Here is a 21,800-nt window from a genome sequence, read left to right on the forward strand (position 1 = left end):
TGTTTAATAATGATCTTAATTTCAGTTGTGTTTTCCTTTCTCTATATCCATTGTCTGAGCTACTACACATCAATTTCAAAGGCAACCATGTTTAGTTCCTTCATACAAATAAAAAAGATGTGTGCATAGTTGTATTTGGATCTTTTAACCTCCAACAAACTTGTGGACAGAGGGAGTGTTTTTCTCTTTTCGTGGAGGGGGGGAGGGTAAAGCTAAAATATGGTCAAATGTCACTTCTTATCACGAAAATAAGTTAGTTATATATAGAAAAAAGAGAAGAAAAAAATAATGTCTATTCTTAACTGGCGTAGATCTTGCTGGAATTAGATAATCTCAAATTACACCATTTGAATGTTATTGTTTGCTCATGCAGGGACTGTCACATATAAGCCTGACGGCCTCTTGCAGCTTCCCTCTTTTCTTATGTTAGATAGTGTACAAAACACGGTGGATGAGGACTGCTACCCCGTGCTAATATTACGTTAATTGGTCTTAAAAAGTACCACTGTGGAAGAGTTCTAGCAAAAAAAAAAAAAAAAAAAAAATTACCTTAATGTAAGTGAATCCTCCATCTCGTCTGTTTCCGTCTGGCGCTGTTGTGTTATAGTCTGGCTGGTTCTCTTCATTCTCCCTCAATGACTGACGTCCAACAATTCATGGAAATATCAAACACACTATCACATAGTCAAGTAAATCGGACATATCAGATATGCCGTTACAACAGCTGAAAATGCCGGCACCCTGTTCCACAATACTCCCGCCTGTGTTCTCTCGCCACACTGACCTTGGTAGCCCATTGCTTCACAATCAATCTTCTCTCGAAGCTCCGGACACACCTCCCCGCACTTAATTACCTCATCGTTCACAAACTATTAGAACTGAAATAATAGAATGTACTGCGAAGAAAGCAAGGCATGTTTGCGTAGTTTGGATCTTTATTTGAAAACGAGAAGTAAAAAATTGAACCATTCTACCTTCTGCAAATAAAGACTTAACTTCGCACATCACTTACCATGAGTAATGGGAATATGGGTTAATTCAAAGTCCACGTCAGCGATGGAGTACACTTTTAATGATGGGAAAAAAAAAGAAAGAAAAGAAATGAAAAAACAGGACAAATGCATTCATCGGTCATTAGCCCCTTGAGTTCGGAGCTCACATATACATCTGCTGATTCAGTCCGCACTTTACTCATTCAGAGAACACAATGTCTATAATAAGCTTCAATTGAGCAAAAGGTAGGGCAAGGCTCATCACCATTTTGAGTTCACTAATTTTCTCTGCTCTAACCTTTCCAATCATCAACACCAAGTTTCTACACCTTTCGCCGATTTTGCCGTCGTGGCGGCCTTTTGGTTGTCACATTTTTTCGTGCCCGATTTACTTAAATGTGGCGTGGCCTTTTCTCCACACTGGCGGGGTCCTGGGCTGCTAATTAAGTGTCCATTCACGACGGGTTCCTTTGAAGTTTTCTCGGGCTTGTCACAGGAGGCGTCCGATCCCTTCGTGGTCACGGTGGAGCGCTGAGCGGGGTTGGTGTACAGGTTATTGATGGTGGTAACGGAAGGGTCGGCCTTGCGTTTACTTTTTGTGAGAGTTTGTGCGTTCACTTGCTGTGTGCAGGGGAGGGACGAGGGAGGCGCTTTTAACTTATGCTTATTTGATACTGACTGAGGATCGATTTTCTGTTGGTTTAGCTTGTGTGAAGAAGAATGTGAGGAGGTGTCTACCTGGGCACTACCACTTAATTTACTTTGCGGCACATAAGTCGGAGGCCCACTAGCTGTGCTCTTGGTGACAAGGACGGGTGGCTGCGGCCTCTTGTGAGATTTAGTCATGTACGAAGACCTACTCCCGGCGGCCACCGAAGATGATGGGGAAGAGGGAGCAGGTGAAGGAGGAGAGGGCCGCACCCCATTTCTGCTCAATTCGCTAGATGACTCAAGAGGCAGGAAGGGTGGGCTTCTGGACGGCTTGTTTAGGGCGTTGGGGGAGTCGTCCTCACTGCCCTCGTCCGCCTCAGTTCCTGCGCAGTAGATCTGTGCAAGCTTTTCGAACTTCTGACCCCAGTCCATCCGGTAGTCGAAAATCATGTCGCCCCGTGAGGAACCTGGGAGGCCGCGAGAACCTTAGTGAGTTTGGGTTTTGCCTTAAAAAGATAAACAGGATTATTGTTATAGGAGGCCACCTATACGAAAGGAGTCCAAACTGTCAATAGCTTGTTTGAGTTTTTATAACGGACTAGTAATGATGGCACTCAGCTGCGATAACTAAACACACTGTACAAACACTTGACTATTGGATGCGAAGGATGCTGAGTGCAATAAAGTTAATAGCTATGTCTCGTTGGGTCTCTCTCTCTCTCTCTCTCTCTCTCTCTCTCTCATAGCACCACCGACCGGAAGTAAGGGAGGACAAAGAGGCGGCCGACATCTCGTCCCCCTCCACGCAGTAGTGACGCACGTCTTCCACCTCCTGGTGCTGCTGGTCCACCTGTGACGGAAGCCAGGTTCAGACTAGGGAAAGGGGAGACGAAGAGTGGGAGGTGGAAGGATCTAAACTCACGTAACTACTTGAAATTTATAAGCAATGAATATTTCCGCAGGTTTAATGATGGCTCGCGAAGAACAAGGGAAAAGAAAGAGAAAAAGTTCGTTATTTTTCGCTCTGAGTGAGGGTTTAGAAAATTAACGATGTAGCGTAATCTATGAGATGTCCCGGTAATCTCTTCCTGAAAGAATATTTTTTGAATGCGACACGAGAATGAGAAACAAAAGAAGGCAAGATATTCATGAGTTTAAGACACGCATTCCAAAACAGTGCTGGCTCCCCCGTGCATTAACACAAAAGGTACAAACAAAATAACCGATGGAATGGCCAGGAAGTAAGCCTTGCGCGGAGGAACTGAAGGAGAGACGGGAGACATACAATAAACAACTCATGAGACGGAGATGCAGCCATTACAAAAGAAAACACAAACTCAAGATCTGGATGATGCTTCGTTTGTTTCTGGTGAATGCCGCGTCAGGCCAGTAAGTAAACGTTTTGTGATGTATAAACTATTTTAAAACATCACAAATATAATAAATCAGATTCTTATAAGTGTCTTGTCTATTGATAGTGCAGAATTCTTTATAAAGCGTCACTAGAACCATGAAAACATCCTCTGAAACAAGTTCCTTTTATAACAGCATTCTGAAAGTTATCGAGACCAGGCGTCGAAATGTGAGAGAATGCGGTGACTTGTGAACTTCGGCTTGGTTCCCCCCCATCCTCCTCCCGACACACACACACACACACACACGCTGACTGACACGCGACTCTTGTGATGGAGAATTTAGCAGGATTATCTCTCTTTATTTTGTTCATTTTACCAGTCTTTTTTTCTGTCTGACTCTCTCTCTCTCTCTCTCTCTCTCTCTCTCTCATTCAACTATCAATGTTCTGCTTCCATTCGCCTTCCACCTCTACAACAAACCCATACGCCTACTACTACTACTACTACTACTACTACTACTACTACTACTACTACCTATTACCTGTATTCTCTAGTATCGACCCTCAGAAGAGTGCTAATTCTTGAGTTTTAATGATGGTTTAAATAGCAAGAGCAAAGTGAATGAAGCGTCTTATCCATTTATTTGTTCATTCATTCATTCATTCTCTCTCTCTCTCTCTCTCTCTCTCACCTTCACAATGTTCTCCTTGATGAAGTCTCCGATAGTGACGCCCTCAGGCAGTTGGGTCGGGGGGCCGTTGGTGCTGCTGCTACTGTGACAGGCGTCCTGGGTCACGTCTGGCAGCGGACCCTCATTCTCGTCTGTGCAGGAAAACAAAGCTGTGATAAGAACATGAATGGAACTGCAAGAAGCCATTAGCCCTACACGTGGTAGTCCCTGGGATGAAATGTCAGCATTCCTCATATGTTTACACGTGGAGACGATGCATTAACTCCTATCCGACCAGAGGGCACCCCGCCTTCCACCACCACTCACCTCCCACCAGGTAGCCGTCCGGGGTCACCTGCAGGAACTTAAGGTCGAAGTGAGTCACGTCCTTCTCGCCAAACCCTTCCAGGTCAGTGCCACCCATCGTCTCCTTGACTAGCTCGCGGTCCAGGTCGGGGTAGGACAGTGACTTTCTCCCGCGGCGCGCCAGGCACAGGATCACCACCACCAGCACTGTCATAGGGAGAGGTGCGTGCACTCTTTATTTATATATATTCACGAGAAAAATATAAGAAAATAAACTGCAAGAAAGAATGAGACGTACAAGTGGCGATCCCTGTATGAAACAAGCCCACCCATTTCCATGTATGAGTATTATCTATAGTCATGAATTTGCCTAATATTTCTCTCACTTGCAGCTACTCCCTCACTAATTTGATTTTTTCGTCTGCTGTTGCTTTGCGATTTATAAGTTAATCACAAACAACAATAATTTCCATCCTTATAAGATTATAATGTGAATGATTTACGTGGAGCCAAAATTCTAGTTTTGGCGAAGAGCCTCCCATAGGTGTTAGTATGTAAAGGACGAGAAGGTCTTACACAGCAGGCTGAGGAGGCTGGCGAGGATGATGATGATAGAGTGTCGCCCAAACACCACTCGGGAGGTCCTGGGGGCGTCACACGGGTGAATGGGATGCTTGGTGAAGTCTGTGGCGTTGAGGTCGTAGAGCCGGTCGTTGTGGCGCAGCTCCAGCAGGCAGCCGGCGAAGGGGGAAGTGCTGGGTGGCGTGAGGGTCCAGCCATACGAATCCGCCAATTGGAGGAAGCTGACCATGGATGCGACGCCGCCCACCTGTAGAGGTCCCTGGGCGTTAAGCAGGTGGCTGGGAACAGCATTACTGCTGCTGCTGCTGATGATACTACTACTACTACTGCTGCTGCTGCTACTGGGCAATCTCGCCAAAGGGACAATTTTTCTGCACGATTCATAGCCATCCGTGGTGGTGTTCATGCCACAGTTGATCACCTCTGCCGTGACGCGCCCCTCGCCCCACGTTACGATGTACTGGAAGTGTCTGAAGGGGTTCGGCTCGATAGGGATGGAGATATTCATGGTTCCCGTCCCCAGGTCCAGGAAGGTCTCCACCACCCACTCTCGCAGGATAACGTACAGGAAGTCTCTGGGATAATCCGGCCAAGGAGAAGGAACTGTCGGCCCAGTGTACAGCAGGACACCATTTTTGTCGCGGCTTTCAAAGGTGAGCGAGAGGGAGGAACGTTCGCACACTGTCAGCGGCTTGTACCACGCGAAGTTACCCTCAAACCTGGCAGTCAGGAGCTCACACCGCGGGCCGTAATTGACAGCGTCGGGACAGGTGCAGGTGAGGGTGTTATTCTCACGTGGCACTCCCCACCGTTGATGCAGAAGCCGGGGTAGCACACTGACGGGGGAGGCTCCAGCGGCCCGCAGCTGCAGGCATAGTCATCAATGACGTCCACCCCAACGAGCGAGTCAGAAGCACTGGAAACCACGAGCGGGGCAGTGAGATTTGGCCGCAGAGTGTGCTGGCAGCTCTGGCCACCACAAGGAGATGTGGCTTCATTCAGGCACAAATTGATGTCCACAAGAGGGATGTCTACGCCGAGCACCGCGGAAACCTGGGCAGTGAGGAAGGAAGCACAACATAATGCATACTGATGAGGGTGAGTATATCAACCACAAATCCACACATGTTTTATACAAAAGGTTGCAATATCTTTAAAAGGGATGGATCTCCTCTGGGAGTCATATAAGCGTTACCTGTTGTCTTCTACCCAGCAGGAGGCCGTTGAGACGAGCGGCGCTGTAGAGAGGTGACCTGTGGCAGCTATAGCGCACATCCACACCTTCCCCAGCAGGAGCGTCCCGCAGCGAGAACACGTCCACCTCATCCTCTGATATCTGGTGGATGTCTGCGATCTGTTTCCTGAGTCGATCGTAAAGGCTGGTTCTCACGACGCCTGGCTGGGGGAGGAAGGCCGAGGATGAAGGGATAAGAGCTAAGGGGATAAATATTACGATTCTCTTTTAGTATCAGGAAAATTGGCTACGGGGAATAAAAGAAAAAGCTTGCTTACCTTATCGCATGTATGTATGTATGTAATGTCACAACAAATCGTTATAATCCCTTTTTATTGTTTAAATTTCTGACTTTTCTTAAACATTTCGCTTTTAAATTCAGTTCCCTCCAACGTTCATACCTCTCTTCTCAACATGTACCTAAATTTTCTGCACACTCCCCAAGGGCTTCGCAACACGCCTCACCTGACACCTTATTTCCATCCTAAACCCACTCGGCTTATGGCATCCACACCTGCTTGCCTCGCGCCGCCTCCACTCACCGCCGCCTCGTCTCTCCTCCCTTCTCTTGACAGTCACATTGTTTACAGCCCCGCTAAGAGCCCGCGTCCTCATCCCATTACGCGCTAACACACACACACACACACACACACACACACACACACACACACACACACACACACACACACACACACACACACACACACACACGGTTCCTTATTCGTATATATTTTAGTTTCTCATTAGATTATTTTAATTTCTTTTTCTTTCGAGATGATTACATGTATTTTTCCTAATGGCATAGTACTACAGTCTTTGTTTAGCTATTGTATCATGCTAGGAACGTGAGATCAACCTTGGACGCCATAATACCTTCCATTAAAGCCACCTGTTTAATAAAATCTATAGAATAAATGACGAAACTTAAAGCACACACACAAAATAAGAAAATTGTCTCTCTTTCTCTCTCTCTTTGCAACCTTCACAGTCTACGCCTCCACTCCCCGTCAGGTCTCCTCTGGTCTACTCACCGCGGTCTGCTGCAGCAAGGCCTTGGCGGATATATTGGCTAGCCTGAGGGAGCCGGACTGAGTGAGGGCGTCCTGTGTCAGCTCCACCACAGTGATCGTCGTCACTCCAACGGCCACCTCCTCTCGGAAGCTGTCGTGAACCTGTAGGCAACGAAGAATCGGCACTCCTACTGCTGCTACTACTACTACTACTACTAGTACAACAACAACAACAACAACAACAACAACAACTACTACTACTACAACTACTATTACTTCTACTACTACTACTACTACTGCTACTACTACTACTGCTACTACCACTACCACTACTACTACCACCACTACTACTACTACTACTATTACTACTACAAGAACAAATGATGCTTGTGCTAACCGTGACCGTGAGGGTGTGCGTGCCTGCCGGCGTGCCCCTCAGCATGGTGATGTCCCCAGTGTACAGGTCCACCGTGAAGTGTGTCGCCGCCTCCAGGCCGCTGCTCTGCTCCAGCTGGAAGGTCTTGTCCTGGCGGTCGTGGTCGTCACTGTCCGTCACGTGCACCGACCCGATCACCATGGCGGGGAACTGACCCTGGGGAAGTCGGGGAAGACACGCTGGTACACACTAATTGGTGAATGGATAGGATAAATAGATTTTTTTTTTCCTATGCAAGAGGGGAAGCCGGCCAAGGGCGATAAAAGATTAAAAAAAGCCCACTTGAATGCCAATTCCCTTCAAGATCAAATAGAACAGGCCAAAAGTCTGGGATAAATGTCTTGAAACCTTCCTCTTAAAAGAAGATAGATAGATAGATATAGATAGATAAAAAGATAGAAGGATAGATAGATCGGTGGACAGATAGATAAATAAACAGACATACTGATAGATAGATAGATAGATAGATAGATAGATAGTATTTATGGTTAACAGTAACCTCACATTACTATCACAATAAACATGTATAATTATTATTAGTAAAAAGACAACACTGAAGATTAACGGAACACGTATCATTTCTCTCTCTCTCTCTCTCTCTCTCTCTCTCTCTCACCTGGTAATCGTATACGCGGATAGTGGAGGCGCCATCAGTCATCGGGGAGTCGTTTTCGTCACCCACCTCCACGGTAAGATGCCGCAAGCCTCCCACTCCCTCCCTGTCCCGCGCCGTGAAGGTGAGGCGGTACACCTTCTGCCGTTCCCGGTCCAGCACGGCGGAGGGGCTCAGGCGGTAGCGGGACCTAGTGGGAGAAGGAAAGCCAGAGAGAGAGAGAGAGAGAGAGAGAGAGAGAGAGAGAGAGAGAGAGAGACAATCTATACTGAAATGCGAACAATATCATACAACTTCCAACATTCCCCATTTCCCCTTCTGTTTCCCAGCATCCCCCCCTTGCACACACACCCTTCCCCACCCCTCCCTTACCTGCCGAGGGGCGTGAGGGTGAACCTGTCCCTGAGGGCGGTGGGGGTGGAGGCGTGGAACTCTAGCGAACAGGGACAACCATGTTCATCCGTGTCCAAGTCCCCGAGCTGCAGCACCACTGGTTCCACGAGGTGAGGCTCCAGGTTTTCCATCACTGTAGCGTAACTCTGGGACTGAGGCGGAAGGGAAGAGAAAATAATAGATAACAGTGAAAAGTGAACAAATCCAGAGTCAAAGTGGGACATGGAGAACAGTGAAAAGTGAACAGAGGGAATAGCAAGGAACAGGAAAGTGCAAAGTGAACAGGGAATAAAAAAAAACAACAACAGGAAAATGAAAAGTGAACGAAGGAAAAGAAAATAGAAAACAATGAACAGTGAACAGATCGAGACAGAGTGAGACAGCAAGATACATATATACATCAGGGAAATCTGTTGAAAAAGTCATTCTCCCAACGCACAACTGAGAGGGAAGGGAAGACGAGAGGTAAAGAAACACTAGGAAATAATATCATGAAAAAACACGAAATAAAAACCAAAACAAAACAACAATCGGCAAGATATGTTTGTGATGTTCTGCGCTGCATCAGTATTCACGCTCGTTCATCCTTTTCACTGGTAAACTCTGGAACTCCCTACCTGTTTAACCTCTACAGTACCAGGACATGCTTTCATATTTATTCGGCCTACTATATGATTTTATACAGCTTCAGAAACCTATGTGGGAATTAAAATAGTGAAAACTCTGGCCATTAACTTTCTGACCTCCATAGACCTTTCACAATGTAAATAAAATCGTCTAATCACACCCAAAACTGAAGGTAAAAATGCAATCCAATACTGAAGGGCTTAATACTGCATTTCCCTCTTCCTATGATCTAAATTCTTTCAAAAGGGAGATTTGAGTCTCTTCTCTAATTTCAGTTCAACATTTCAGGTCTTCTTTAAGGGGGTAGCACTTGAGTGAACCTCCTTTTCTATGTACTTTGTTACCGTAGTTCCTTGCTCCTACATAAAGCAGACACAAAATAAAAAAAAATGATGAAGCCAGGATAGCCACACTCACAGCGCACGGCAACGTTACAAGGTTCAACAGACACCAAGGAACAGCAAGAAGCAGCGTGATATCCCAGCGAGGATTGGTGATATTACGGTTTTTGAGGCGTCACAATAGAGCAAAAATATTACCAAGAAGCAGCGTGATATCCCAGTGAGGATTGGTGATATTAGAGTTTTTGGGGCGTCACAGTAAAGAGAGTGTGCAAAAATATTCACGAAGTTCAGTTATGCACTCAACATTTCCACCATTCAACACACGTATGTCTATCACGCAGCACAGCCTTCATCTACGCTGTTATGCTCCTCTCTGTATGTCTGTATTTTCCTTGACCTTAATTCTTTCCGAGACAATTCATGGCACTGTAAGCTATGAAATATTTATAAGCAACCAGAAAAAAAGAAACGAAAAGGATAGATTTTGCAGTTTCTAGCGTATATATCGTTTGGAAGTGGCGTTAAAATGAGAGGAAACGTCCCACAGTGGTTGGTAAGTGGTGAGAAAGGGCAAATGTACCAAACTGCTTGAAAACGTAAGCGAGTAAAGGCGAGTAACCTTCCACTGCACCCAACGCTCCCTTTACTTATAGCTGTCAGAACAGGAAGCAATATCACGCAGCACGGATATAGAAGGAAAATAAAAAAGTGTATGGATTTTTTTTTCTTGCTTTTACCTTTCCTTCCCTGTTTTTTTTTTTAGACACAATACAAAAAAACGATCACTCCTCTTCTCGAATATTTCTCGAGGACAAAAGAATCGCAATATTTCATAACAAAATTCCGAGGAACTTGAAAAAATAAATGAAAAAAAAATATTATTCTGATATCGCGTACGTATGTTAGTTGCTTGTCGGTTTAGAAAAAAAAAATCATTATATATTATAACTGTTAATGAAAGCAGTACTAATTCCTGTTTTATTAATGGGAGAGGAAAGTAGATAGAGAGAGGAGATGGGAGTGTGTGTGTGTGTGTGTGTGTATGTGTGTGTTTACGGTAAGGCCTATAGCACCTGTAGGCACACCTGAAGAGTGTATTGGAAGCGCTGTTCAGCTTCCGCCCATTAGTGGCGCAGGTAATTTTATTTATAGTGGTACCCATATTAGGGCCCATATCACCGCCCAAGCTCATCCTGAGTGTAACCACCTAGAACCTGGGTATCATGGTGATATGTAGGTAACTTTAAACCACTCGACAAATGGCAAAGTGTTTTAAGGCTGTACGTGGTGGGATTCGAACCTACGCGTGGACGTCTGCCCGATCCCACGCTCACCACCTTATCCACTGTGTATGTGTGTGTGTGTGTGTGTGTGTGTGTGTGTGTGTGTGTGTGTGTGTGTGTGTGTGTGTGTGTGTGTGTGTGTCTGAAAAAAAGAAAGAAAGAGGAAAGAGAGAGAGAAAGAAAGAGAGAGAGAGAGAGAGAGAGAGAGAGAGAGAGAGAGAGAGAGAGAGAGAGAGAGAGAGAGAGAGAGAGAGAGAGAGAGAGAGAGAGAGAGAGAGAGAGAGAGAGAGAGAGAGAGAGAGAGAGAGAGAGAGAGAGAAACACGTAAAGGAAAGAAAACAAAGAGAAAGAACAATAACGAGAGTAGAAGGAGGAAGAGGAGGAGAAAGAAGAAAGGAAATAAAAATAAGTTTAGAAAAAAAAAAAAAAAAAAAAAAAAAAGAGAAGATTGAAAGAGGGCGAGAAAGAAGAAGAGAAAAGATAGATGGAATTGAATCCAGAACATTATTGGTGTAAGAAATAAGACATTGGCGCGTGGACATAAATCTGAGAGAGAGAGAGAGAGAGAGAGAGAGAGAGAGAGAGAGAGAGAGAGAGAGAGAGAGAGAGAGAGACTGGGGGGAGGGTGGAAATTAATGTTTCTTAATTTATGGTTCAGAATATAAGTAAGAAAATCTGTTTAATTAGTCGACTTCGTTTGCGGAAATGTGCGAGAGTGAGGGAACGTTAATATGAGGGGAAAATGAGGTGCTTTAGTCTCTCTCTCTCTCTCTCTCTCTCTCTCTCTCTCTCTCTCTCTCTCTCTCTCTGCAACATTCTATAAGCTGGTGAGTTCTCGTGTAATCTCTGAAATACATCAAGATTCACATTTCCTCTGCCTGGTTTAAACATCAGCTTTGGGGAAACTATCACTTCTCAGGCGTCCTCACCCGCCAAGCTGTGACGAGGACAGTTAAGGAAAGTAGAAATATATCATAAAACATGAGTAACTTCTGAGTAATATTTGTAAAACACGTATGCACCTTGTGAATTTATTTATTTTTTTATGTACATCTTTCGTAATGCTATAAAAATAACAATCACATACGTATATTTGTAATGTTTGTATTAAATGTGATCTTCAGTTCTTATCTTTTTTTTATCTCGACATTTTTCCAGCAATTTTGGTTGATCTTTTGACCTTTCCATTGGGGCTGGCACTCTCAGTGGGCCTTCTTTCGCTTCTTTGTTGCCCTCAGCCACTGACTCTTACATAACAATAGCTTGCTCACTCCCAAGATTCGAATAAAGCATCATTTGGCTTGATTCTTTTGTCTCTCGTATCCCCCAGACTGAAATATGGTCCAGGAACAAGCGAGTCACGTCTGCACGTCGCTACGTGCTGGAGTTAAGAGACTGGTTCTCCTGTGCCTCGCGTGGGATGAAGGATAGCAAGACGAGCGCATGTTGCTCATACTCGTGTCTCTACTTGTGCAGCTCACGATGTGTCACGCTTACGGATGCAAAGATGATAAAGGCCATGTACATTATTTAGGTCAGTCAGTGTATGTCTGTTCTTGCGTGGCACATTTTCCAAGCAGTTCGAATTTGTGAACAAAGCCAACGCCACCCAACGCACAAAGTCAAGAACCTGAAAGAAAGAATAACGAAATTCCAAAAATTCTGACTCCACCTAAAGCTACTAGAAAAAAAAAGAAAGAAAAAAATATTAAAAAAACTTCAAGAGGCATTTGGCTCCCAGCGTGCCGATATGTTACCGGTTAAGCCCTTCTGGCTCCCAAATTACCTGCTTTCTTCCAGCAACACAGTCACTGTTATTTTGTTCCCACACATTTTATGCAGCATTGCCACACACGGCTTGCTGGTCTTCATTACGTACAGACAGTGGGCGTGCTCAGTCCAGTCGTGCATAAGCTCCATGATTTTATCTGCCACGGAAAATGTAATAATTCAGAGCAACATAGGATGAAAGTGGCAGTGTTACAAAAAGACGCATCTCAGTTTGCAATATACGAGTTATAAAAGTGGAGAGGCGGAGCAAGATCTGTAAAAACTCGTTGCAACACTGATCCGGAAATGCAAGTCTCGCTGCGTATCCAAGAGGGAGGCGGCGCTCCTAATGTACTAAATGGATTCAACATTTTAGGCAACGACACGCATTGGGGCCTTTGTTGAACCATTCCTAGCCAGACGGAAAAAAAAAAATAAATAAAAAAAACAGAAGCACGCACATGTTTCCTTGTTTTCAAAGTATAAGCGTCTACTGAATTAAGATGAAGGTGGGTGAGTGCAAATGGCCTCGTTAGCATGCACGAAAAGACTCGCGTTCTTCCTCTGATTACGACGAAGAGGAGCACCATCAAGCACGCCCCCTCCAGGCCCCCCCCCTTCCTCCTCCCGAACGATATACGAGTGCATCCAACACTAACTTACTTATTCTTCCCTGCTGTTCTTAATTTCTTTACCCCCCCCCCTTAACTCACTCTCTCTCTCTCTCTCTCTCTCTTGCGAAACTTCACATCTCACTTTGGGTTCGTATCTCATTTTTACGTATTTTTTTCTTCACTTTAATGAGAAAATAAATAAATAAATACCTGATCTCACCTTACCTGACCTGGCCACTACGGGAGCCGAGGTGTCCACTTACCGGCCGGACGAAGTATGGATAGTTGTCGTTAAGGTCCAGAATGGTGACGTGCACAGTGGCGGGGACAGCATTGTGGCCCTTCCCCCCCTCGTCAGTGGCTCGCGGGTGCAGAGTCAAGGTGCCGTGTGTTGTGGCCTCTCTGTCCAGGCACTGAGGCGGCGGGAGAGAAGAGTTGCAGTATTAATGGTGGTGGTGGTGGTGGTAAAGTAGTAGTAGTAGTAGTAGTAGTAGTAGTAGTAGTAGTAGTAGTAGTAGTAGTAGAAGAAGAAGAAGAAGAAGAAGAAGAAGAAGAAGAAGAAGAAGAAGAAGAAGAAGAAGAAGAAGAAGAAGAAGAAGAAGAAGAAGAAATATAATAATAATAATAATAATAATAATAATAATAATAATAATAATAATAATAATAATAATAATAATAATAGTAATGAATTTCTTTATCAATTAATAACTTTTTTCCTCTCCTGAATTTATCTTAGCCCTAGTGTTCCTCCTTTGTAGAAAAATAACAAATAGGATAAATAAATACATAAAAATCACACAAATAAACAAATAGCAATAACAGTAATAACAGCAACAGCAGCAGCAGCAGTATCGAACATCTCCACTCTATAATAATTTTTTTCACCGTAAAAAAAAAAGCAAGAAAAAAAAAAGATTCCAGAAGAGCAACGTTCATTAGGCAAATGTTTTACTGCTTCTCAGTTCACAAAGATTATCCTTCAGTTTTTTTTTTTTATCAATAAAAAAAAAATGCAGTTATGAAAAAAAAGTGCAGTTTTTTCCCAGGCTAATTAATTACTGCATGAGGCGGAAATATTTTGTTTTATTTCTAATTTTTTTTCTTTGATTTTGTGTTGCTCTCAGTATTGTGTTTAATATGAAACTGATCACTCACTGATGGCAACCTCATATATAACTGCAGTGTTGTTTTTAATTAGTGTTATTGCTATCACTATCATCATTATTATTATTATTATTATTATTATTACCATTACTATTACTATTACCATTATTATCATCATTAGTAGTAGTCATGAGCAACAGTAGTAAAAGCAGTAGTAGTTACAATAAAGCTAGCATCATGACAAGGCAGGTGGAGCACTCACCCCCCTGACGGAGAGGTGGCCGGAGTGACTGTCGATGGTGAAGTTGGTCTGATCTTCTTCGGAGAGATAGTAGAGGATGTCCTGGTTGATGGTGAGCGGGAGGTCTGGGTCCATTGCGCTAACCTGCCACGAAACAGTGAATACATTTAGGCCAGTATTCAGAAACACCAGCTCTCACACCACGACTGTTCTCAGAGGACACAGAGACAGTTAGCATGACTCTTAACCCTTTCAGTACTGGGACGCATTTTACTACGAGTTTTGGGTATGATTAGACGATTTTATTCACATTAGAAAGGGTCTATGGAGATCAAAAGATTAATGGCTAGAGTCTTCACTATTTCAATCCTCACATAAGTTTCTGTAACTAAATAAAATCACCAAATAGTAAGCAGAATGAATATGAAAACACGTCCTGGTACTGAAGGGGTTAAGTTTTTCTCCTGCTAATAGTGTATATACGTGGTTCATCTGTTACTGAACCATAAAAAGTGTAAGTTCGGTCAGAGCCTTTTGAACGCAGTGTAGGTGCAAGCAGGTGTTTCGAAATGTGCTCCTGTACAGTGAGGGTGAGAGCGTGGTGGGTGAGGACGCCTGAGAAGTGATGGTTTCCCCAAAGCTGATGTTTAAACCAGGCAGAGGAAATGTGAATCTTGATGTATTTCAGAGATTACACGAGAACTCACCAGCTTATAGAATGTTGCAGTGAGAGAGAGAGAGAGAGAGAGAGAGAGAGAGAGAGAGAGAGAGAGAGAGAGAGAGAGAGAGAGAGAGAGAGAGAGAGAGAGAGAGAGAGAGAGAGAGAGAGAGAGAGAGAGAGAGAGAGAGAGAGAGAGAGAGAGAGAGAGAGAGAGAGAGAGAGAGAGAGAGAGAGAGAGAGAGAGAGAGAGAGAGAGAGAGAGAGAGAGAGAGACAGATCCATAGCAGAGACAAATCATTTAAAACAATACCACAACTGACATAAAATCCATAAAGTCGTAAAATTTAGTGATGATACGAGAAAATAGGCAAGCATGTTTTATAAAGAGACCACACGTACCCCTGCTGGTTTCTTGCATTTCCCCTTATTATCTCATGCTCTTACGGGATTTAAACACAGGGAGCTGCTTATAATCCCTTGAAATCCCCACCAACTGAGCCTGGCCGGGTAGTGACGTGTACAGTTGTCGCTGGAAAAGTCAGCACCAACTCAGCTAGGCCTCAGCATCCACAAGCCAGCTGATCCTTTAGTGCACGAGTGTTCGCAGCCCATCCCTTGCTCGCCTCGATTTTCCAACCCTCTGACTAAGCTTTCGACATACACACACACACACACACACACACACACACACACACACACACATGCTTTCTCCTCCTCTCTCTCTCTCTCTCTCTCTCTCTCTCTCTCTCTCTCTCTCTCTCTCTCTCTCTCTCTCTCTCTCTCTCTCTCTCTCTCTCTCTCTCTCTCTCTCTCTCTCTCTCTCTCTCTCTCTCTCTCTCTCTCTCTCTCTCTCTCTCTCTCTCTCTCTCTCTCTCTCTCTCTCTCTCTCTCTCTCTCTCTCTCTCTGTCTGTCTGTCTGTCTGTTTCTTTGTCTCAGTCTCTGTTTGTCTGTTTGTCTATCTGTCTGTCTCTCTTAGACTCTCACTCGCTCCCTGCCTCACACTTACAAGTCCATTACGTATATACTCGCACATATACTCCTCCCCTCAGTTAAGGCCTCTCACTCTCACTCTCCCTCTCCCTCTCCTCCTACTCCCTCTCCCTCTCTGTCTGTGCGTGGCAATCTGTCTCACCCTTGCACCTCGGTCTCCCCTCGCCTCGCTTGTCCACCTCGACACTTTCATCTCACTCGTGGAGGAGGAAATGAGTGAGTCCAGGTACATACATGTCCCTAAATGCATTAACGGGAGGAAAAATACGTAACTGTGAAATATATATGAGTGTGTGTTCAGAAGAAAAGGATATAGCAAAGGGATTACATTTAGTTTATCGTGCGTGTGTGTGTGTGTGTGTGTGTGTGTGTGTGTGTGTGTGTGTGTGTGTGTGTGTGTGTGTGTGTGTGTGTGTGTGTGTGTGTTATCCCGTCCCTTTGTCTGTCTCTCTGCGTGAATGCTCGTTTTTATCTATCTTTTGTTTGCTTGTATCTACGTTTATTTGTCCGTCCGTCTGCCTGTTTGCCTGTACGTATGTCTGCCTATTGGTCTGTCCATCCGATTGTCTGAGTCTATTTGTCAATCAGTCCGTCTGTCTGCCTGCCTTGTGTCGTTGTAAGTATGCATGTCAATCTGTCTGAAGTAAATGGGAAAATTCGTCACACTCATGCACGCGACAACAACTGACCGCAAGAGTAGAAGGAAGAAGAAAATGGAGGTAAGAGGAGAGAAAGGGAGAGTAAAGGATGATGCCATGTCTCCGCAGCAGTCGAACACCACAACACACACACAATTGAATGGCATCACAGTAATAGTAACAATAATACTAAAAGGTTCCTGGATGCATATGAAGCAGCAAGCGAGGCCTCAGTCACACCGCCGTCAGGAGCAGACAAACGGCCCCGCTAACCTTCCCCGCGGTGCCTCCAGCTGCCTTGGCGAGGGCTGAGCGGCGGACGATCGACACCAAATGCTAGCAGGTAAGTGAAGGGCGGCAGCTGGTGTTCAGACGAGGCTCATGGGAGTTCCCAGTGACCTGAGTCTGCAGAGCCTTCGCAGTTCAATTAATGGAGTGGTTACGTACTGCAGGAGATTACTGCAGGAGATAATAAAAAGTGATAACGCCGACTAGTAATGCGTCGATAAAAGCAGAACGAATGTGATGATCAAGCTTGTGTTCCAAAGAAAGTTACAGGAAAGTACGACGGTTTCTTAAGCGTGTCGGTCAGAGCGGCGGCGGAACAGGCTGGCAAATACTGGTTCTTGTCATCCGAAGGAATACATATGAGGCGACTTCGGCACGGTGCTCTCTCTCTCTCTCTCTCTCTCTCTCTCTCTCTCTCTCTCTCTCTCTCTCACACACACACACACACCGTGAATCTATACCTGTTGACACGCTGCCGCCCCTCAGGCCTTCAGATGAATTCCCAGCAGATCGCAGTCATGTCGCCAAAATTAACATCACAGGAGTCATTTCTTATACTAATCCTTCCCTGGTTACGCGAAAGGCACGTGGATCAGGGAAGGGAGATTGAAAAAATAATTCTTTGATGTCATTCATAACGAGATGGATCAAGATAGACAGCAGCAAAAATGAATCCCAGTAAGCAAGAAGGTGGGGGGATGACGAGGAAAAGGTGCGGTGGATTCACGACTGACTATTAGGAACCATTTCTTTAAGAGCTGCGGCGTGAGGTGCTTAAGACACATCTCCCCTTGATAAGTGTGCATGAGAGAGCAATATCTAGTTCACGACCTTCGCATGGAGATGATAAGTTAAAGAGGAACTATCTGTGAAGCCTCCGTGACACTGGAAACCTGTCTTCATAAGTTCATAACCCCCCCTTCTCTCTCTCTCTCTCTCTCTCTCACCTGGCCGAGCGGTATGGAGCAGTCTGTGTTCTCGGTCACCACGAAGGAGTAGTTGCTTCGCTGGAACACTGGGTCCTGGTCGTTCACATTCACCACAGCCACCACCGCGTCAGTGATCGCCGGTGCATTGGTGCCGTCACTCACCCGGATCCGCAACGTGAACTGTGGGTGAGACGCGGATGTGAGGCGGAAAGAGAGCTTGGAGAGGAGAGTGTGTGTAAGAGACAAGGGTGAAGGGAAGGAATGCAAGAAATAGCACAGGTGTGAGGCGAACAGAAAGCTTGGAGAGGGGGACACATGAGAGGCAAGGGCGAGGGTAAGGGAATGGAAGAAATAGTTGTCGGTAGAGAGACGGCAGAGGTGAGGCGGGTCTGGAGAGGCAGAGACATGGGAAGGCGAGGCAAGGATGTGCAGAAACGGACATCAATGAGTAACGCAAATGCAGGACATATAGCACATTTATTACTGTAGGTGAGAGAGAGAGAGAGAGAGAGAGAGAGAGAGAGAGAGAGAGAGAGAGAGAGAGAGAGAGAGAGATGAAAAATATATCTGGAAGAGAAGGAAGAAACCATAAGAGCGATAATATCAGTCTACTGGATTGATCAGCATTACGTGTCAGAAAAGCACGACGATTTCCAATAAAGCTAAGATTATTTTATTCCACGAAGGTCTGAGAAAGGAAGGGTCCACTTTCTTAAACCATTTGGCGCCTTATATTTCGAGCAGTTTTGTCAGGCTGTAGTAAAAGATATCGAGGTTTTCGAGTATTTGTATTCCTGATTCCTGTGGCAGCTTAACAGGAATTATGCATCAATCAACTGGCAAATAAAAGGAAAACATAGCACTCTTTACAATCTGAATAATGATGTTCAAAGCTTTTGAAAATAGTCGTCAGTGGTTGCAAGGTTTTCACGAGCAATTTCGGTGATAGATTGGCTGGAATCATATATCATTCAATTGGACCAAACACTCTTGAAAACCTGGTATGTGTGAGCTTTGAAAATAGTCCTCGAAACTGACAATAATGGTTTCACGAACGATTCCAGTGACAGATTGATATAAAACATGCATCATATTAGCAAAAAGGCCTTGAAAACCACAATAACGATCTCTGTAGCCTTTAAAAACACTCCCTGTAGATGATCGAAGCATTACAGAGGGTCCAGAATACCAAATCGATGCGGCGTGACACTGAAAGACGAGTTGCGTTGTGTCGGGAACGAGAAATGATTAGAGAAGAAAAGTTGCCAGCCCTAAACAGCTTCACGGGATGAGTTTCAGCAGCACGAAGCGGTGGCAGTGAGTCAGGTGCGAGGAATGGAGTCGTGTTTCCCTTGTCCTCGTCAGTCACACCTGCCGAAGTGGGTCTTGCACTCCCAGAACAAGACGATGAGAGAGTGGGCTGGCCGGTCTTCTTCTTTTTCTTCTTTTACTTCTACCTGTTTTATTTATTCTCATGTCCTTTCTCGTCTCAATTTAATATCGGAATAAGTTCTTTATGTAATAGCTGTCCTTGTGCTGGTGGCGTCACGGTCACCACTACACAGTATTCAGGTACCGTCTATCACGTTTAACCCTTTCAGTACCATGACGCGTTTTCATATTTATTCTGCTTACTATTTGGTGATTTTATACAACTTCAGAAACTTATATAGGAATGAAAATAGTGAAGATTCAGGTCATTAATCTTCTGACCTCCATAAACTCTTCTTAATGACAATAAAATCGTCTAATCACACTCAAAACTCAAGGTAAAAATGTGTCCCAGTACTGAAGGAGTTAATGGCAATAGCAACACAGGGCAGAGAACAACATGGGACACTTGTGAGCGACAAACCGATTCCCGCTACACTAAAGACCACAGGGGACAACATACATTAAAGGCGCGCCAAACAAAAGGACAAGAGGGGTGTAATGGATAAATAAATAAATGAGCAAATAAGTAATATATACCATAACATTCTCATTACACCAACATATTTTCCTTCGCTATTTTTCCTTTTTTCTTACTCTTATCATAATTTCCTTGTCCAATTTCTTGTATCATTCTTGTAACAGTTTATGGAATTATTTGCACTATATTTTCCATGTCTTTCTTCTCACGTACAGATAAATTTTAGTTTTTTTTTCTTTTATTCCTTCTTTTCTTCCATTACGTTTCTTTATTACTGCTTCTTATCCTCAGCTTATGTCGTGGATCTTGTAATAAATTCTCAGCGTAATCCTTTATATTTTCTGCCTTTCTTCTTACGTTATTATATTTCTGTCTCTATTTTTACTCTTCCTTCTTTATTACTTCTTGTTCTCTCGTAGCGTCGCCCACGAGTCGAAGCATCAGTCAGCGGGTCGAGGCTTGTCACCGGGAAGCCATCAGCGCGGCGCCACAGACATCCAGGTCCAGCAGTCTTCAATACGTCGACGGTCATAAAGTGGGAAGTTTGCTCTGCACTTGCGACGCGCGCCATCTTCCTCACCGAAAATACAGAGGTCAGGGAGACACTTACGTCCAGTTCCCGCAGCCTCTCAGTCCTGCCGCCGCTTCCGTCTTTGTTTTACCTTCGTCTTGCCGCAAAAGAAATTCCAGAGGTCAGCATTCATTTCGACTACTTAACCCCTCCAGTACTGGGACGTATTTTTCACCATGAGTTTTTTGGTATGATTGGGCGATTTCATTTAGATTAGGATGGGTCTATGGAGGTCAGAAGATTAATGGCCAGTCTTCACTATCTTACTCCTCACATAAGTATCTGAAGCTGCATTAAATCACTAAATAGTAAGCAGAATAAATATGGAAATGCGTCGTGGTACTGAAGAGATTGAAACAGTCTCCAATGGAAGTTAGTAAGGTTTTCATTGGTGTTTCCATGATGCTAGTGATTCTGTACCATGAATATTGTAAATGTCCATGAAAACTGATAATTTCCACGGGATTAGCAAATATTATGTTCAAAGCGTTTATGAATACACCACGGGAAGTGATTGGCTCAGCACGCACCAATCTATGTAGTGCTGAGTCTTGTTTGGTTATATTCAGTCATTGTCGCTAGCTGAGTAACATACCACAGTTACTTTCACTGTGTTACGCGTTCTCTCTCAGTATCGCGTCCTCGGGTGCAAGAATGTATCAGCTGTCAGGTTTTGCAAGGAGACTCGCCGATCAGGACTTGAAATTGAGGGAAAACGGAAAGCACAGTGGACGTGAAAGTGATATGCAACACGACCAGCAACCACGACTGTATCTGCTTGTGATATATAGTTACTGGGAAGTGACATTATAATCTACGGAATACACTGGAGTCCGCTTCATTCCGTGTCCATCAGGCTGCTGCGAGACAGGTGGGACGGAACTTGGCAGGGCTGGACCACGCCACGTCAATCTGGGAGAAACGTGGCCAACAGCGAATCCCAGAACAGGAGAAGAGAGGGGAAAAAAATAGTCCTTGTGTGAAAACTGTTTCTGATGAATTAAGAACATCAGAAATTAAGAAAAGGAAGCTGCGACAAACCATTAGGTCCTATGTAAAAGACACCTATGTTCATCTGTCATCCCCATCCATAATATTGTCTAACCTTTTCAAGCTCCCTAATGATTCACTGCTAACTATCTGATCACTGAGTCCATTGCATTAACCTATCACTCTATCTGAGAACCAATTCCTTTTATCTTTTTAAATCTAACTTCCTCAAGCTGGAACAACATTATGTCCACGTTCATTATATATCTCACGCGTCATAATCCTTTAAACAATGAACCAATCCTTCTTGAATAGAGTTAAGCGTGGGATTCAGGTTCTTTCATCATCATTAACCTGAAGGGCAAGACAAAGGCCTCCTCCAGTGGTTAGGGCGGCAGTCAAACCATACACCACGCCGCGCTGCCTGAGGGTGTCTTGGCGGGGAGCCTGCAGTGTGAAAGGGGACAAAAGCCCAAAGTGTCTCCATCCAGCCAGGCATTCGTACTCAGGTCTCGGCTGTTGGGGAGCGTGATAACCCTTCACTGGCGGGCCGCGGCAGTACTATAACGCAACTCACGCCTCTCCATCTCGCTTT

At 44.5% G+C, this 21,800-nt stretch overlaps 3 protein-coding genes across 5 annotated transcripts in view; all 3 read right to left on the reverse strand.

The window, feature by feature from the left end:
* The window catches only part of LOC123503357 (probable 28S rRNA (cytosine-C(5))-methyltransferase), a 32,867-nt gene extending 32,101 nt beyond the window's left edge, over positions 1-766 (reverse strand). The window contains exon 1 of the mRNA XM_045253037.1: positions 550-766. The gene's annotated coding sequence lies outside the window, so the exon portion shown is untranslated. The remainder of the gene's footprint in view (positions 1-549) is intronic.
* Positions 767-1,050: 284 nt separating this feature from the next.
* Positions 1,051-5,281, reverse strand: LOC123503358. Its single transcript, XM_045253038.1, has 5 exons — positions 4,551-5,281; positions 3,996-4,181; positions 3,690-3,820; positions 2,400-2,493; positions 1,051-2,110 (listed from the first exon to the last, which is right to left on the reverse strand). Exons 1-5 carry the CDS (start codon positions 5,062-5,064, stop codon positions 1,302-1,304), a joined length of 1,734 nt encoding a protein of 577 aa, XP_045108973.1. The 5' UTR covers positions 5,065-5,281; the 3' UTR covers positions 1,051-1,301.
* Positions 5,281-21,800, reverse strand: part of LOC123503356 (neural-cadherin-like) — a 294,789-nt gene continuing 278,269 nt past the window's right edge. For all 3 annotated transcript variants that reach the window (XM_045253035.1, XM_045253036.1, XM_045253034.1), the window contains 9 exons: positions 17,751-17,912; positions 14,247-14,369; positions 13,144-13,293; positions 8,222-8,394; positions 7,853-8,039; positions 7,198-7,392; positions 6,822-6,962; positions 5,752-5,955; positions 5,281-5,609 (listed from right to left, as the gene is read on the reverse strand). In XM_045253035.1, coding sequence (XP_045108970.1) covers positions 5,283-5,609; positions 5,752-5,955; positions 6,822-6,962; positions 7,198-7,392; positions 7,853-8,039; positions 8,222-8,394; positions 13,144-13,293; positions 14,247-14,369; positions 17,751-17,912 — 1,662 coding nt within the window. In that variant the 3' untranslated portion in view covers positions 5,281-5,282. The remainder of the gene's footprint in view (positions 5,610-5,751; positions 5,956-6,821; positions 6,963-7,197; positions 7,393-7,852; positions 8,040-8,221; positions 8,395-13,143; positions 13,294-14,246; positions 14,370-17,750; positions 17,913-21,800) is intronic.

This window comes from Portunus trituberculatus, chromosome 14, assembly GCF_017591435.1.
Source record: "Portunus trituberculatus isolate SZX2019 chromosome 14, ASM1759143v1, whole genome shotgun sequence".
Taxonomy (NCBI): Eukaryota; Metazoa; Arthropoda; class Malacostraca; order Decapoda; family Portunidae; genus Portunus; species Portunus trituberculatus.

Excerpts from the sequence above, each read along its gene's own strand:
- LOC123503358 (XM_045253038.1), bottom strand. The coding sequence starts at position 5,064 with ATGAATATCTCCATCCCTATCGAGCCGAACCCCTTCAGACACTTCCAG. Across the intron at positions 3,821-3,995 it reads GGACGGCTACCTGGTGGGAG|ACGAGAATGAGGGTCCGCTG; the intron begins GTGAGTGGTGGT and ends TTTCCTGCACAG. Across the intron at positions 2,494-3,689 it reads TCAAGGAGAACATTGTGAAG|GTGGACCAGCAGCACCAGGA; the intron begins GTGAGAGAGAGA and ends CTTCCGTCACAG.